The sequence below is a fragment of the Scyliorhinus torazame genome, chromosome 14 (assembly GCF_047496885.1).
Source record: "Scyliorhinus torazame isolate Kashiwa2021f chromosome 14, sScyTor2.1, whole genome shotgun sequence".
NCBI lineage: Eukaryota > Metazoa > Chordata > Chondrichthyes > Carcharhiniformes > Scyliorhinidae > Scyliorhinus > Scyliorhinus torazame.
Genome location: NC_092720.1, coordinates 35975091 through 35993006, shown reverse-complemented (window position 1 = coordinate 35993006; position 17916 = coordinate 35975091). Strand labels below are relative to the sequence as shown.

The window sequence follows — 17916 nt, the reverse complement described above, 5'->3', positions numbered from 1 at the left end:
TCTAAATCCTGCTGTATCCTCTGACAGTCCTCATCGCTATCCGCAATTCCACCAACCTTTGTGTCGTCCGCAAACTTACTGATCAGACCAGTTAAAGTTTCCTCCAAATCATTTATATATACTACGAACAGCAAAGGTCTCAGCACTGATCCCTGCGGAACACCACTAGTCATAGCCCTCCAATCAGAAAAGCACCCTTCCATTGCTACTCTCTGCCTTCTATGACCTAACCAGTTCTGTATCCATCTTGCCAGCTCACCTCTGATCCCATGTGACTTCACCTTTTGTACCAGTCTGCCATGAGGGACCTTGTCAAAGGCCTTACTGAAGTCCATATAGACAACATCCACTGCCCTACCTGCATCAATCATCTTTGTGACCTCCTCGAAAAACCCTATCAAGTTAGTGAGACACGACCTCCCCTTCACAAAACCATGCTGCCTCTCACTAATACGTCCATTTGCTTCCAAATGGGAGTAGATCCTGTCTCGAAGAATTCTCTCCAGTAATTTCCCTACCACTGACGTAAGGCTCTCCGGCCTGTAGTTCCCTGGATTATCCTTGCTACCCTTCTTAAACAAAGGAACAACTTTGGCTATTCTCCAGTCCTCCGGGACATCACCTGAAGACAGTGAGGATCCAAAGATTTCTGTCAAGGCCTCAGCAATTTCCTCTCTTGCCTCCTTCAGTATTCTGGGGTAGATCCCATCAGGCCCTGGGACTTATCCACCTTAATATTTTTCAAGACGCCCAACACCTCGTCTTTTTGGATCTCAACACACTCAATCTACACACCCTTCTCCAGACTCAACATCCACCAATTCCTTCTCTTTGGTGAATACTGATGCAAAGTACTCATTTAGTACCTCGCCTATTTCCTCTGGCTCCACACACAGATTCCCTCCCCTGTCCTCCAGTGGGCCAACCCTTTCCCAGGCTACCCTCTTGCTTTTTATGTACGTGTAAAAAGCCGTGGGATTTTCCTTAACCCTATTTGCCAATGACTTTTCGTGACCCCTTTTAGCTCTCCTAACTCCTTGCTTAAGTTCCTTCCTCCTTTCCTTATATTCCACACAGGCTTCGTCTGTTTCCAGCATTGTAGCCCTGACAAATGCCTCCTTTTTCTTTTTGACGAGGCCTACAATATCCCTCGTTATCCAAGGATCGCGAAATTTGCCATATTTAGCCTTCTTCCTCATAGGAACATGCCGGTCCTGAATTCCTTTCAACCGACATTTGAAAGCCTCCCACATGTCAGATGTTGATTTACCCCAAACATCCATCCCCAATCTATGTTCTTCAGTTCCCACCTGATATTGTTATAATTAGCCTTCCCCCAATTTCACACATTCACCCAAGGACCACTCTTGTCCATGTCCACCAGCACTTTAAAACTTACTAAATTGTGGTCACTGTACCCGAAATGCTCCCCTACTGAAACTTCTACCACCTGGCTGGGCTCATTCCCCAATACCAGGTCCAGTACAGCCCCTTCCCTAGTTGGACTATCTACATATTGTTTTAAGAAGCCCTCCTGGATGCTCCTTACAAACTCTGCCCCGTCCAAGCCCCTAGCACTAAGTGAGTCCCAATCAATATTGGGGAAGTTAAAGTCTCCCATCACAACAACCCTGTTGTTTTTACTCCTTTCCAAAATCTGTCTACATATCTGCTCCTCTGTCTCCCGCTGGCTGTTGGGTGGCCTGTAGTAAACCCCCAACATTGTGACTGCACCCTTCTTATTCCTGATCTCTACCCATATAGCCTCGCTGTCCTCTGAGGTGTCCTCTCGCAGTACAGCTGTGATATTCTCCCTAACCAGTAGCGCAACTCCACCTCCCCTTTTACCTCCCCCTCTATCCCGCCTGAAACATCTAAATCCTGGAATGTTTAGCTGCCAATCCTGTCCTTCCCTCAACCAGGTCTCTGTAATGGCAACAACATCATAATTCCAAGTACTAATCCAAGCTCTAAGTTCATCTGCCTTACCTGTTTTACATCTTGCATTAAAACATATGCACTTCAGGCCACCAGTCCCGCTGTTTTTCAGCAAAATCTCCCTTTCTGCTCTTCCTCAGAGCCATAGTGGCCCTATTTCCTAGTTCTCCCTCAATTTTTTCACCTTCTGACCTATTGCTCCGGTACCCACCCCCCTGCCATACTAGTTTAAACCCTCCCGTGTGACACTAGCAAACCTCGCGGCCAGGATATTTATGCCTCTCCAGTTTAGATGCAATCCGTCCTTCTTATACAGGTCACACGTGCCCCGGAGAAACTCCCAGTGGTCCAGATAACTGAAACCCACCCTATTACACCAGCTATTTAGCCACCTGTTTAGCTGCTCTATCTTCCTATTTCTAGCCTCACTGGCACGTGGCACAGAGCATAATCCCGAGATTACAACGCTTGAGGTCCTGTCTTTTAACTTTCTGTCTAGCTCCCTGAACCCCTGCTGCAGGACCTCATCCCCCTTCCTGCCTATGTCGTTAGTACCAATATGTACCACGACCTCTGCCTGTTTGCGCTCCCCCTTCAGGATGCCCGCTACCCGTTCTGAGACATCCTGGACCCTGACACCAAGGAGGCAACATACCATCCTGGAGTCTCTTTCACGTCCACAGAAGCGCATATCTGTGCCCCTGACTATAGAGTCCCCTATGACTATTGCTCTTCTGCGCTTTGACCCTTCCTGCTGAACATCAGAGCCAGCCGTGGTGCCACTGCTCTGGCTGCTGCTGTTTTCCCCTGATAGACTATTCCCCCCAACAGTATCCAAAGGGGTATACCTGTTCGAGAGGAGGACAACCACAGGGGATTCCTGCACTGACAGCCTGCCCCTTCTGGTGGTCATCCATTTCTCTGTCTGCACCTTGGGTGGGACCACATTTATATAATTGCTGTCTATGACACTTTCCGCCACCTGCATGCTTCTAAGTGCATCCAACTGCTGCTCCAACCTAACCATGCGGTCTGTGAGGAGCTCCAGTTGGGTGCACTTTCTGCAGATGTAGCCATCCGGCACACTGGAAGCCTCCCAGACCTGCCACATCTCACAGTCAGAGCACTGCACCCCTCTAATTGACATTGCGTTAATTAATTACTGAATTAAATTAAAACATTTTTTTTTTTTAAGTTCATGGGCGTGATTCTCCGCTCCCGCGCCAGTTGGGAGAATCGCCTGGCGCGCCATTTTTCCCCGCGATGCCGGTCCGACGCCCTCCCGCGATTCACCCAAGCGGCGAGAATGGCCCCGTCGAGTTCTGCGCGGCGCAGGCTGGAGCATCGCCCGGGACATCCAAAACGGCGATTCTCCGCTACACCCGCTATTCTCCGGCCCAGATGGGCCGAGCGGCCTGCCCAAAACGACGGCTTCCCACCGGCGCCATCCACACCTGGTCGCTGCCAGCGGGAACAGCGCGGGAACGCTGGGAGGGGCGGCCTGTGGGGGGGGGGGGCGAGGGGGTTTCTTTCACCGGGGTAGGACTCAAAAGGGGTCTGGCCCACGATCGGTGCCCACCGATCGCCGGGCCGGCCTCTCTGAAGGAGGACCTCCTTTCCTCCGCGCCCCGCATGATCCATCCGACATCTTCTTGCGGGGCGGCCTCGGGGAGGACGGCAACCACGCATGCGCCGGTGACGCCAGTTACGCAGCGGATGACGCGCCACCGCTTTTATGCGGCGCCAATGCGCGCGCTGACAACACTGCTTTCGCGACATGCCCCCCGAGTTTCTCGTGGCCCTGATCCTAGCCCATTTTCGGGCCCTGAATCGGTCGAGATCGGGGCCGTTTCGCGCCATCGTGAACCTCGACGGCGTTCACGGCGGCGCGGGCACTTAGTCGCGGGAGCGGAGAATCGTGCCCATATTTCCTAACACTAGATTTCTACTATAAATGTAAAAGCTAAATACAGTACTCTCCGATCTCTGGCTTAGATACCCCTCTAAATTCTGATTAATTAATTAATTAATTATGTTTAATTAGTTTAACAATGTTTAATTTTAAATTTAGTGCAGAACAGGTCACAGCTTTCCTGTGATGTCACTTTTCAGTCCCCCCCCCCTCCCAGTTGGATCACTCAGAATAGCAGAATATCTATCACTTACCTGTTCCCAAGCTGCTCCCCTGCTCTCTCTCTCTCGCTCCCGAAAATGAAGACCGCTGGAACCTGGGGGTAAGATTTTATATCACCTACCTGCCCAGGGTGCTCCCTGGTTTCCTCTCTGCTTCCCGGAATGCACTCTGGATCTCTCCCAGCTGATTACCAGTTAGAAAGCCAAACGAACAAAACAAAACAAAAAGGGAAATAGCACCTCCTCCCACTCCTCGCCGAATTACCACACTGCCCAAATTACCACGTTCCAATTCCTACTCTGGCTTTGTCTCACTCACTCAGGCTGTGTCTCCTTCACCTGCACAAAGCTTAAGTATATTGCCTATGATCCGATGATCCATGAGATATCTTCCTAGATGTTTCTAGATGGTTCTATGTATGTTTCTATTTTCTATGTATGTTTCTATTGGGGCCATAAGGGATCAAGGGATGTGGGGGGGAAGGCGGGATCGGGGCATTGGACTTGATGATCAGCCATGATCATAATGAATGGTGGAGCAGGCTCGAAGGGCCGAATGGCCTCCTCCTGCGTCTATTTTCGATGTTTCTATGTATGTTTCCAGTGTTATGCACTTTCCACATTGCTGCTGCCCTGTGACATGTAATGGATTCTTCTAGAATGGATTCCGATACAAGAGGTTTCCAAAATGTAACTTTATTTTGGTATATGGTTTTTTTTGTCAGCTTTCTGGCTTCCAAACATTTGAATTGAGTGGTCTGGCTCTTATCTTTCTTGTTGCACCAATGTATTCAGTTAGGCCGAGAAATGGGAGAATTGTTACGGGCAAGGGAAGGTAGGCAGGTCTTTTTTTTAAAACGCATTTTATTCAAACTTGTATCAAAGTAGGTTACAGCAAATAAACACCCCGGGAAACATTCTTCCCAACAATCAACTATACAGTTTGTACAGATTTTCCTCCTTTTTCATGCCCCCCCCCCCCCCCCCCCCCCCCCACACTGCGACGAACAGCTCCTCAAACACGGTCACAAACATCCCACCTTTTCTCGAACTCCCCTGCTGAGCCCCTTAACTCATACTTTATCTTCTTTAACTGCAGGAAGGTGTACAAGTCACCCAACCATGCTGCTACCCCCGGTGGCGATGCCGACCACCCCTCCAGCAAAATTTGTTGCCGTGCAATCAGAGAGGCGAAGGCCAAGACATCGGCCTTCTTCCTCTCCATGAGCTCCGGCTTCTCTGAAACCCCAAATATCGCCACCAAAGGGTCCGGGTCCACTCCCTCCTCCACTATCCTGGCTAAGACCGCAAACACTCCCGCCCAGAAACTTCCCAATTTTTCACAACCCCAAAACATGTGCAAGTAATTCCCTGGCCCCCCACACCTCTCACACTCATCTGCTACCCCCTGAAAGAACCCACTCATTCTCGCCCGAGTCATATGTACCCTGTGCACCACCTTAAACTGTATCAGGCTCATCCTTGCACTAAACGGGAGATCCCGTTTACCCTTCGCACTGCCTCACTCCATACTCCCAAATTGATCTCCATTCCCAACTCTGCTTCCCATTTCTCCTTGATCTTCACCACCCGCTCGCCTCCCTGCTCCCCCAGCCACTTTCTATATCCCCAATTCTTCCCTCCCCTTCCACATCCGGAAGCAGCAGTCGCTCCAGCAGGGTGTATCCCAGCAACCTAGGGAACCCCCTCCAGACCTTTTGTGCAAAGTCCCTAACCTGTAGATACCTGAACTCCCTACCCCTCGGCAGCTCTACCCTCTCCCGTAGCTCCTCCAGACTGGCGAACCCTTCCTCCAAATACAAATCCCTCACCTTAACCAGCCCCACTTCCCTCCACCTCCTGTATACATTATCCATCCCCCCCCGGCTCAAACCCATGATTCTCGCACAGCGGCGTTAGCACCGACATCCCTTCCACCCTAAAATGCCTCCTCAGCTGATTCCATAGGGAGGCAGGTCTTGGTGCAAAATCCCTAAAAGTAATGTTGGGTCAAGGTCCCAATGTCATCCCACCTATCTCTGGGTTTCACTCAGATGGATTCTGAGGCAAATGAGAAACCTCCATGAGAGCTGTCAAGTAAGTAATTTACTAATAGGTAATTAAGTTGTACTTTAAACAAGCATTCTGGCTTTCTCAGATAGCACACCTATTTTCACCAGGAGTTGCAGCAGAGTCAGCCAAGCAAGTGCACAGTGGGAAGAGCCTCTTCAATGAAACTAACAGGCCAATGAACAATGAAACTGAAGAGGTCCCTTTAAATTCTCCCCTCACATGCTCCGCCCCACCTTATGACCATGCCCCTTTCAGGCATGGCCCCTGGCAGTGACCCCTGGCAGTGCCCCTGACCACCCAGAGACTCCAATGGCCTCTGAGACCCCCAGCGTCGTCATCATGTCTGATCTCCAGTGGTGGAGACCTGTCGTGATTCCCGCCGGCCTAAGCTACGCCGGCGGTGGGGGAGAATACCGGGAGAATCCGGCTTTAAACTGAGCAATCAATGCTATCAGATTGGCTCAGCTTCAGTAGGCCGGGAGCATCATGGTCTATTTGTCGGCCAGCGTGAACCCCATGTAGGAACTCCCCCGCTATTCTCCCGACATAGCGGGATCTGCGCTGGGCGCAACGCAGCCAGAAAATCACCCCCATGATCCCATTGAATAGTGGAGAAGACTTGTTGTGCCGAATGGCCTACTTCTGCTCTGAAGTCTTATGGTCTTATATGAAATAGGAGCAGAAGTAGGCCATTCAGCCCCTCGAGCCTGTTCTGCTATTCAATAAGGTCATGGCTGATCTGTTTGTATTCCAAATTCCACATACCCATCTGTCCCTGGTAACCTTTAATTTTCCTGCCTAACAAGAGTCTATCTACCTCCACCTTAAAATATTCAATGACCCCTCTGGGACAGCAAGTTTCAAAGTCACCCAAACCGCTGAAAGAAAAAAAAAATCTCCTCATCTCTGTCCTAAGTTGGAGACCCCTCATTTTAAAACAGGGTCCCCTGGTTCTGGGCTCACCCACAAGAGGAAACGTTATTTCCCTATCCACTTTGTCAAGACCATTAAGGATATTATACACTTCAATCAAGTCATTATGCAATCATCTAAACTCCAGTGGAAACAGGCCCAATGTGTCCAACCTTGCCTCATCTGGCAACACCAACACCAAGATCAGTAGAAGGAGCTGCCTTCCCCCAGCCACATCATACACCATAGGGCATAGGGGATGAAGACCAGAGGTCCAGTCCCAAAGCTGTAGGACCCACCAATAAAGCAAAGGATCAGTTCTCTCATGTTTGGGACCAGTGCCTCAGGAAGCTCAGGCTTTCATGGCAGGTTGCTGCTGACATCTGCAGTCATCTGGAACAAGGCCTCTCTCCCATGTGACCACACCTTTCCAGTGGTTGTCTAGGTGCCTGTCGCCAGCTCCTACCTACATCCTGGGCCTCTCTCTCGCCCTGAAATGTGCACTCTCTTCTCCTGCCGGAAGAGCAAACAGAATTGTAAGCTTTGATAGTAGTTTGTGTCTAGAGGAGAGAAGGAGAACATTCGTGGAACATGATCGCGAGACATCAGATGAAGGTGAGTACGTTTTGGCTTTTCAGATGGAGATGCGAGGAGGTGACTGGAGAGAGAAGAAAGTGCACAACCGAGGAGTGCTGTGCGGGGGAATGCTGGGAGTCAGCCCACAGGGCTTGGCACCTGGAGGTCCTGTGCCCCTGCCCAATCCTGTCCTCCTGAGGACTTTGATCCTCCTGGTGCACCGTCTCCAGCTTGCCCGTTGATGCCGACTGATGACTTCCCGCCACTCCATGCACACCTGCTTTGCTAGAAAGGTTACCCTCTTCCTCCAATCTTCCTCTAATTCTTAGAAACGATCACCTCGCTGAAGTCCTTCAGATGCTGCAGCAGGACCTCCAGACCAAGGCAGCAGTCCTCCTGGAACTCCTCTCCGTTTCTGTGGTGATTGCAAGCCGCAAACATTCATTTTTCTTTAAATAATTTAGAATACCCAATTCATTTTTTCCAATTAAGAGGCAATTTAGCGTGGCCAATTTACCTAGCCTGCACACCTTTGGGTTGTGGGGGCGAAACCCACGCAAACACGAGGAGAATGTGCAAACTCCACATGGACAGTGACCCAGAGCCGGGATCGAACCTGGGACCTTAGCGCCATGAGGCTGCAGTGCTAACCCCCTGCGCCACCGTGCTGCCCTAGCCTCAAACATTCATGTCCTCTTGAGACATTCCAACCACTTTTTGAATCCTTTATTTAGCAATCCTCCCATTGACAGATTTGACACATCATCCTTCTCTAATTTTTCAGGGATATGGGACGCTATTACCGTGATTTACTTAAAGAGCCATGGAAAATCCCACTGAAAATCCTGACCCACTAATGGTCCCATTGTTTTGGCAGGGATTATGGGATGAATAATTTGGTGGAGGGGGGGGGGGGCTGCAGGAGGCACGCACAGCACAGCAACCCACTCCGAAAATAATGTCAGTGTGGAATCAACATGCTCCACGCTGACCTGCCTCACAACTATAGAGCGCTGTGGGTCTGACTAATGTGTGCCCCTCAGCAGGGCCCCCCGCATGACATCAATAGTCACTGCCAGGAATACAGGGAAAGAAGTCAATCAAGACTTAGGTGTATGGCCGGGGGTGTTTGGGTAGGTTAGGGAGAGGGGCAGCAGGGGGGGGGGTTTGGGGGGAGGTGTTTAAGGGAAGGAGTGGGTAGGATGGAAGGTGCAGTTTGACCTATGGCCTGCGATCTGAAAAGGGCAGCCCCCAGAAAGTGGCTCCCTGCTCCTTGCCCCCTCTTTAAGCATTTAAGTTAAAAAATCAGGCTTCCAGCTCCCATCGAGCTGCCTATGCCCGATCCTTCATGGCTTGAAAAGTGTATTATCAGATCAATGAGCTTGGAAACAAGCCTGATAGACTAACTCTTGATTATTCATTTAAAAATGGTGGGTGGGCAGTCTGCCAATTCTGGTGCCCTGCTGCATCCCCTCCTTCCCTCGCCCCCTATATTATCGGGGTGAGCCCTGGGTGGGTGGGAAGGTGGTGGAACTGGCACCCACCCTATTTTGCATGCCCTCCACGCCCCCATGGGAAACACAGCTGCCGGGGGCATGTAAGATTCAGCACTAAGTGGTGGAAAAACTGCCCTTTGCTTACAGTGTGAAGCAAGTTATGAACCTTTTAGACACTACAGCAGAATTAAAGAAATCAAACAAAACTAGAGACAAAAATGCTTCAGTTGTCACAGCTACATTCATGGTTCCGTCATGAATATAGAGTTCATACGTGCTGCCTTAATACTGGAACACGTAAGTTTACAATCTCCCTGTATTACTTAGTGAAACAATACTGCAAAGGAGGGCTTTAATGGTCTAGACTAGTATGGAATGTGCCGAGTATGGAATGTGCTATTAAAATATGTAATAATCACATGGCCAATTTTTGTTGCAGCCATAAATCTAAAATAACAAAATTGCCTCAGTAGTAAAGCACAATTTAAGATATCCTATTAAAAAAGGAATGTGCCAAACTATTTTTATAGGGAAATCATGGGATCAATGGCAGTGGGCACAGCAAGAAACAATGAATACAATCAAGGCTCAAGAATCCCATATTTTTCCCACATTTACTTCATAGTCAGAAAATAAAATGTATTCCAGAAGTAAGTTTTTACACAACCAATAATTGTCAGCACATGTACAGGAACATATGGAAGTGCTTAGAGGATGAAGCATGGGAGAGCCAGAGACAAGGCCAAAAACTGCTGAAATGTCGTAAGTGTCAAGGCTCCATTTTGTATTGTTTGTTGTAAGAGGGCAAAATGAAAATACAGAGTGTCACCATCAGGGTATTTTCAAAGACACCAATAAGTATCGGTCCTTTCTTAAAAAGTCAGGCCACCACAGAAAAGTATGAATTTTAGCATCATTTTGGACACTGTGCCCTGCTATCGGTTGTTTTAAACACTTTTGTGACATAATGGATGTCAAAATTGGAGGAACAAGTTTTGAAATTTCTGTACTCAGCAGTATCAGGGCAAATAACTTGTATAATCAAATTTAAAGCTGGAATACATTTGGTTTAATGTAGGCAGGTCATATGTGACGAAGTGCATGGATCAGCACTCTTGTCCCTGTGTCAGCTGGGTGTGGGTTTAAGCCCCAGTCTAGGCTGAGACTTCAAACTGACTATTTCAGTGGACGTATAGATACCAGGCACAAATTGAAGAAAAGCAATTGAGTTTTCTTGGTGTGCTGGTCAGAATTGACTCTTCAATCAACACCTTCAAAACAGATTAGTGTACTGTTCATAACGTTGCTGATTATGGGCCTTGCTGTCCAAAATTTGGCTGCCATGTTTTCCCACAGTACGATGGTAGCCATGATGTGGAGATGCCGGCGTTGGACTGGGGTGAGCTTACTGTTCCTACAGTACAGCAAACCTGCTCCTGAGTCGAGGCTTGTTGCTGTTTCTAATTCAGAGACAGCCTGGCGTATCTTTCCAAGGTTGCATTGTGCGGCTCACAGCATATCACCGCTGAGTGCCAACACTGCAGGTGGGATAAAGCAAAATATTTCAGCTGCTGGGGATCTGGAATAGAAACAGAAAGTGCTTGAAAAAAACTTAGCAGGTCTGGCAGCGTCTGTGGAGAGAGAAACAAAAAGGGTTAGTGGCTGGGATTTTCACCCGGCCGCCCCTTTGGCGAATTTTCCAGTGGCAGAGGCAGCTCGTCATTGGCCGGCGGTAGCATCGTCCGGCCCCGCCACAGCCAATGGCCATTTGTCTTGCTCGCCAGCCGCGATACTGGGGAACCTGCTGCTGGGACCGGAGGGAGGGGGTGGGGCGGGCAGGGCGGGTGATGGGGGGGGTCTCCTTTGGCAAGAGCAAAACAACCCGCCAGTTGAAAGGGCCGGAGTACCCTGGTCAATGTTTCGAGTCCAATATGACTTTCTTTTGGAACTGGAGGGAGGTAGAATGTGACCAATTTTATGCTGTTGAAAAAGGGAGGGGGGAGGGTTAGGTAGAAGAAAAAGGATGGTCAGGGATAGGTAGGGGGCAGGAGAGATTAAACGACAAATACACCATGAAATAAAGGCAAAGGAAGTGTTCATGTTTGTAGTAAAGAAACAAAACATTGGTCCAGAGTAAGTGCTAATGGCAGAATGAAGGGCAGCTCGGTGTGAAAGCAAAACACGTCAACAAGATGCAGATGCACTTGGCAAAGAAATGCATCAAAACGGAGCGCTGAGTTCATGGTCTGAAGTTGTTGAACTCAATGTTGAATCCAGAAGGCTGTAAAATACTCAGGAGATGAGGGTTAGGGTTACCCTAATCCTCACTATTACGATGGGCTTCACTGGAACACTGCAGCAAGCCGAGGACAGATGATCCTTTATTGATCAAGAATAGACTGATGGAGCGGTAATTGGATGTGTTAGATTTGTCCTGCTTTTTGTGCACAGGACATACCTGAGCAATTTTTAACAATGCCGGGTAGATGTCAGCGTTGCAGTTGTCCTGGAACAGTTTGGCTAGGGGCGAGTCAAATTCTGGAGCACAAGACTTCAATACTATTGCTGGAATATTGTTAGGACCCATAGCCTATGCAGATCTGTAGCACCTATAAAATGCTGGAGCAATTGGAGATAATATGGAACATCGATGGGCAGCATGTAATAAAAATACATGAGGTAAATTGTTAGCCAGCATTGTGAATCACTGCATGAAACGTGCAGCGATCTCAGAGGCATGACTGTGGCTTAAGAAGTATTAACACAGATTTTGAGTGCACCTTTCATTACCAAGACTAGATAAGCCAGATGCAACTTGCCTATAATTGAATGGTGATCGCACAGGAAACTAAGTTCTCCCTATCTCAGAGTGGAAGTTTATTTTGCTGGCATTATCATAAAGCAACATAGAGCACAATGCAAATCTTAGGCCCCATTACAGCATAAATGGAAGAATGAATTGAAAATCCACTTTAAAAAGAATGAATTAGAAACATTTACTTTACAGAATTGTTAGGCCATTGGATTAGATTGATGCCCTTTCACGGTAGATTATTTATATGGACTATTGACTAGCAGATTATGTTCAATTCTAAGACTAAAGTGGTACATTTGCATTTTCCTGCTCTGTAAAAGCGAATTGGAATTTATTGCTATTTCTCCTGACAGTCTGATTTATTGACATATATAATCCCAGCGATGATTATACCCAATGTTAAAACTTGTTCAGGGGAAGGAAGTATTTAAAGTTCAAAAATACAGGAGATGCTGTTGATGGCTGGTTGGTTTCATTGAGACTGCAAATGTTTCGAACCATTTCTGTGATCCCACAATTGCAAAAATGCCAAACATTCACATTTTGAAGAAAAAAATAACACATTTGGGATCTCCAGTGCCTGAATGTAATAAAAGAATGGAAGATTAATCTATTTGGTCTAGTTTGTTGACTTAAGGTTTAGGAAAAAGACAACAAGGCCTCCATATATATCAATTCTATCCTAAAGGGCGAAGTGAAGTTGAATGCAACTACAACAAATTGTATTTGCTTGCCAAGTGTTTTTCAGTTTGAGACAAATTGCTCTGCCATCTGTTAGACATTACTAAAATTGCAATTTTATTCTTTATGCTTTTAAGAGTGCAGTATTGATTCCTCCTGTGATGGCTCTGTGGGTATGTGTGCCATAACACCAGAACCTTTCAAGCTATGAATGTTCGAACAAAATCCAATCTTTGGTTTGATTGATTGATTGATTGATTAATTGTCACATGTACCAAAGTACAGTGGAAAGTATTTTTCTGCGGCCAAGGGAACGTACATAGTAGACAAAAAGAATAATCGACAGAGTACATTGACAAATAGTGATTGGCTACAGTGCGGAACAAGGGCCAAACAAAGCAAATACATGAGCAAGAGCAGCATAGGGCATCGTGAATAGTGTTCTTCCAGGGAGCAGATCAGTCTGTGGTAGAGTCACTGAGGAGTCTAGTAGTTGTGGGGAAGAAGCTATTCCTATGTCTGGATGTGCGGGTCTTCAGACCTCTGTATCTTCTGCCTGATGGAAGTGTCTGAAAGAGGGCAAAGCCTGGATCTCTGACAATGCTGTCTGCTTTCCTGAGGCAGTGGGAGGTGTAGACAGAATCAATGGGAGAGTGGCAAGCTTGTGTGATGCCTTGGTTAGAGTTCACCACACGCTGCAGTTTCTTGCAATCTTGGGCCGAGCAGTTGCCATACCAAACTGTGATGCAGCCGGATAGAATGCTCTCTATGGCACATCTGTAGATGTTTGTGAGAGTCGATGCAGACATGCAAATTTCTTTAGCTTCCATAGGAAGTAGAGATGTTATTGGGCTTTCTTGACAGTTGCATCAACGTGAGTGGACCAGGACAGACTGTTGGTGATGGTGACCCCCCAGGAACTTAAAGCTATCGACCATCTCCACTTCAGTCTGTGCTGAGTTAGCCGATCTCACCCAGGCACCATTGAAATCATTACAGGTTCAATTACCTCAATTCTCCCAGGATAGAGGGGGAAAACAGCCAGATCGATGACTCTTTTATGTCAACTTGTGCAAGTACTTGTGTATAAATCCAAAAGCATGGTTTCAAAGGAATTTCATATTCTGATCCCGACACATGATTATTGGTAAGGTTAAGTCCATGACAGGAAGACCAATGCCCTTAGACCTTCTGACCGTACCCTGGCACTTGGACAAGATTTCCATGGAGGTTTACAGAGGCCCATATTCATGGCTTCCTGTCATTCCCAGAATGTAGGTGTATCCTGGTACACACAATACCAAGCTCCTTTATGATCCACCTGGCTCCAGATACAATGCAAGATTGGCCAATCTGAGGTGAGTATGTACTTTATTTGGTCACATTTGGTTAGTATGGTGTGATCAGGAGACGGGTTTTATGGACAAAAAATGGCCCTCATATAAAAAGGAGGGGGGGGAGGGGGAGGAGGGGGACGGGGGGGGGGGTTACAGATACATTCTTGAACGAAGGGTTGAGAAAGACGAACAACAAGGTGCAGGGATAGAAGTTATACTCATCCTGCTACTCAAAAATTGATATTTTATAAATTATTCTCAGAGCTCCTTCCACCAATCATTTTAAGGGATGCCGTTCTTGCCATTTCCTACTGTGTGCAATGGTTTTTTCGAGCAATCTGCACACGTCATGCTTAACTGTATTGAAATGCCAATGAGATCATAACACCTAAAGTTGCCCCTAAATCATGAGGTTTTTGTATTTCTGACAGGGTTTGGCTGGCTAAGCTAAGGCCTGCTCAGGAAATGACAATGGGCAGTCCTCAAACAAGATGCCAGTGGTCCATTTATTTTCGTTTGCTGCTACCTCATCCCTGCTGCAAAAGAAGGGTGGTAAAAGGATCAAAATTGGAGTTGACATCTTAACAGTAATAATGTATTGACTGTGCTTGGTCCCTGGTGTGCGTCTGGTAAATCATTTTCCCCAAACTGCATCTGTCTTTGCTGCAAGTGGTGAACACTTATTGTTAGTTTGGATAACTGATTTAGAGCAGCTCGACATGTGAATTACTGTAGGTTATGGACGATATCTTCCGGCTGTTCACGCCGGCGGGATGTTCCGGTTCCGCCGATGGCGCGCCCTTGCATCACCGAGAAACACGCCGCGAGGAGGCCAGGAAATCTCACCCGTTATGTTCATGTTTCCATTGAGCCTGTTCTCACTGCACTGTACCTGGCCAGGGTATTGAACTTGATGATCAGCCGTGATCATAATGAATGTTGGAGCAGGCTCGAAGGGCCGAATGGCCTCCTCCTGCTTCTGTTTTCTATGTTTCTGTGGTCATTCTAGTGATTGCATTTTATTCTTTTCTCATTCACAGGTCAGGTACTTAGGAAAAGTGGTCATGAGGGGGACACAGTTCACATCAGGTTGCACCGAAAGGTCCGTTATTGAGCTGTGGGAGAAGCATATACTGGATTATGAGGATATAACATCAGCCAATGCCATTTTAGAGATACGCCCTTTCCAAGTCCGTCTCCACCATTTGGATGCAAAAAGAGAGGCGACAGTCCAAATGGATACCTTCCAGGTGGCGCGCATTGCCTACTGCACAGCCGATCACAATGTCAGTACTAACATCTTTGCATGGCTTTACAGGGAAATCAATGACGATTTGTCCTACCAGATTGATTGCCATGCAGTGGAATGCGGGAGCAAGCTTGAAGCCAAAAAACTAGCACACGCCATGATGGAGGCCTTCAAGAAGACCTTCACTCGCATGAAGAGCGATGGGAGAATCCACAATAGCAGCTCCTCCGAGGAAGCAGAGTCAGCAGCATCAGACGATGGTTGAAAGGGACAATTGATTAATTACGAATCAGCATTGAAGTCTGGCCTATTGATGAGATTGTCTGGCCATTGGAGAAAAATGAACGAAGGAAACTAATTGAGGATAAAACGCCAATGAACCCTTGGTTGGTTAGCTTGCCAAATTAGCCAAGTGACACCATATATTGAGAAGTTTTTTAAAAAAAAGATTACACATTATTAAAATAGTTGCATTGAGATCTAACTGACTGCTGAGCTGTCACTGAGCACAATGTTTTCTGACTCCCAAAAGGAGTTTGGCATGGCCACTGACAACAGCTCTATAATTCACCTGAAATTCATTAAACTAATGGAACAGTTAACTGCCTCACCACAGTCAAGAATTAAACTGATGTTTAACTTCAGAGGGAGCACCACACAAACAAAGCAGTTAAGGAAAAGGGAATGGAAAAATTGCAATCAGATTGAAACACCAAACTGGCAAGATTTGTACATCAAAATAATTAAAAAGAAATGCATGGATCTATCTTCATATATTTCTACCAACATATAAGCTACAATATATGTAAAGATATATTCCATTTTTATAAAATATATTTCAAAATGTAAGTATTAAAAATGTAATGTTTAAATCTTTGAAAATTGGTACGTGTGTGTATTATCAACTGTGAAAACCATATGGAAGTTTTTGATTGTAAGAACGGAGTCTCGCCACGTGTGAACTTCCAATCAGGAGTTGTTTTTTTAGAAGCAGTGGAATAAATGTGACGATGAAAATCCACAGCCAGCTGAAACAAGGAAGGTTGTTTACAAGCATTCCAAAATTGTATTGTTAATTTTATATATTGTTAAGGAAAATGCCGACTGTTCCCAAATGTTTCACGACAGCTGTTCTGTTACGCTCTTGTTTCTCATTGCTCACCACAGGCCGCTCACTTCAGTTAAAGTTCAGCAGGAAAGGTTGTGCAGATCAGACTTTGTTCATATCAGATAGGGAAATGTAGCGGAAGGTTGCTGTTCTCGAGCTGCAGCATTCCATAGTTTTAAACATTTTCACCTAAGTATTGCCTTTCAGATCATTGTATGCACACAAATCCCTTTAAAGAAGATGTCACCTCAGGAGCTAAATTGGAAACATAGACAATAGGAGCCGGAGGAGGCCATTCGGCCTTTTGTTCCTGCTCCGCCATTCATCATGATCATGGCTGATCATCCCAATCAGTAACCTGTTCCCGCATTCCTCCCATATCCTTTGACACCCCTCAGTCCTACCTTCTTGTGTCCTTACGCAGAACATCCCATTATATTATTCTTCCATTATTAAGGATGATGATTTAATTCCTGAGTCGTGAAGAGAAATAAAATCCAGTTGGTATAGTAAATCGCTTAGCATTCAATTATCCCACCCTTACCTTCCCGCCAACTGCTGGATATAAACAAAACTGAGCTCCCAAGCAAGTTACAATTTCCCAATCTCCACGGGATAGACATGACAAGGTTCATTCTTAGATACATGGATGGAATGGACAGTTAACGACAGAAAGCTAATACTGCACCAAGGTAATGAGCCGTCATCTTAATGAGTGCAAAATGGAATAACCAGCAGAATGGCCTCCAACCAACTAAAGATTCATGTACCTGTCAATTATCTGTTTAGAAAAATAATGTTAATAGCATCAATCTGCCAGCAAAGCATGTTAACCAAGATTATTTTAGTGTGTGATTGTTTTTAAAAGTATGTTACCTGCACTTGTAAAGTTACACAATAAATTGTTACATGGTGTGGATTGGGTAGACGGTCATTATTTATACCACTAGGAATAATTTGCCCTAATTGCCCTGTCAACAAACGTGACTGGCCATAATCTGTACACTCGGTGACAGCAGTAACGTTTTCCTCATCACAGGTCAGATTTCTTCTATCCTCACAGAGTAAATCAGAAACATGGGAGATATTTCAATTTGATCTTGTAAAGCTATTTGGACTGAACATGACACCCTGGGGTCGGTTTTAACATGGGACGAGAATCTGAGGGCTGTAGACAGTGAATGTTAACCAGTTCCCCAGCGCACGAAACTTGGGAGATTTTCATTCCCAGACCGAATTTACACATCAGCCAACATTGATCCCTGCTTGGCATGAGGGATGACATGCAGGCAAGGTGTGGGGTATGTGGGTGGGAACGGGAAATTTCATGGCAGCAAGAGCACTTCTGAAGATCTATAGAAATGGCCCCTGGCAAGATCAATCGGAAGGGGGAGGCTGGGATAAAGATTACGGTCAGTGCGGAAGAAAGTCGGGGCCATGGAGGGCCAAGATCCTCTTGTGTGGTCTAGGAGGCCCAGTCCTACTTTGTTCTGAACCACGAGGAATTGTTACGACGTAACAAAATAATAGCTTACCTGGGTCTCTGCTGGCTAAAATTCTGCCGGCAGCCAACTGTTGCTGTTGGCTCCAGGATTGTG

The 17916-nt window shown here is 46.6% G+C and overlaps 1 protein-coding gene across 1 annotated transcript in view; it reads left to right on the top strand.

Moving 5' to 3' along the window:
• Positions 1-17233, top strand: part of pid1 (phosphotyrosine interaction domain containing 1) — a 187120-nt gene extending 169887 nt beyond the window's left edge. The window contains exon 3 of the mRNA XM_072473928.1: positions 15002-17233. Coding sequence (XP_072330029.1) covers positions 15002-15475 — 474 coding nt within the window. The 3' untranslated portion in view covers positions 15476-17233. The remainder of the gene's footprint in view (positions 1-15001) is intronic.
• The last annotated feature ends 683 nt before the right edge of the window (positions 17234-17916 follow it).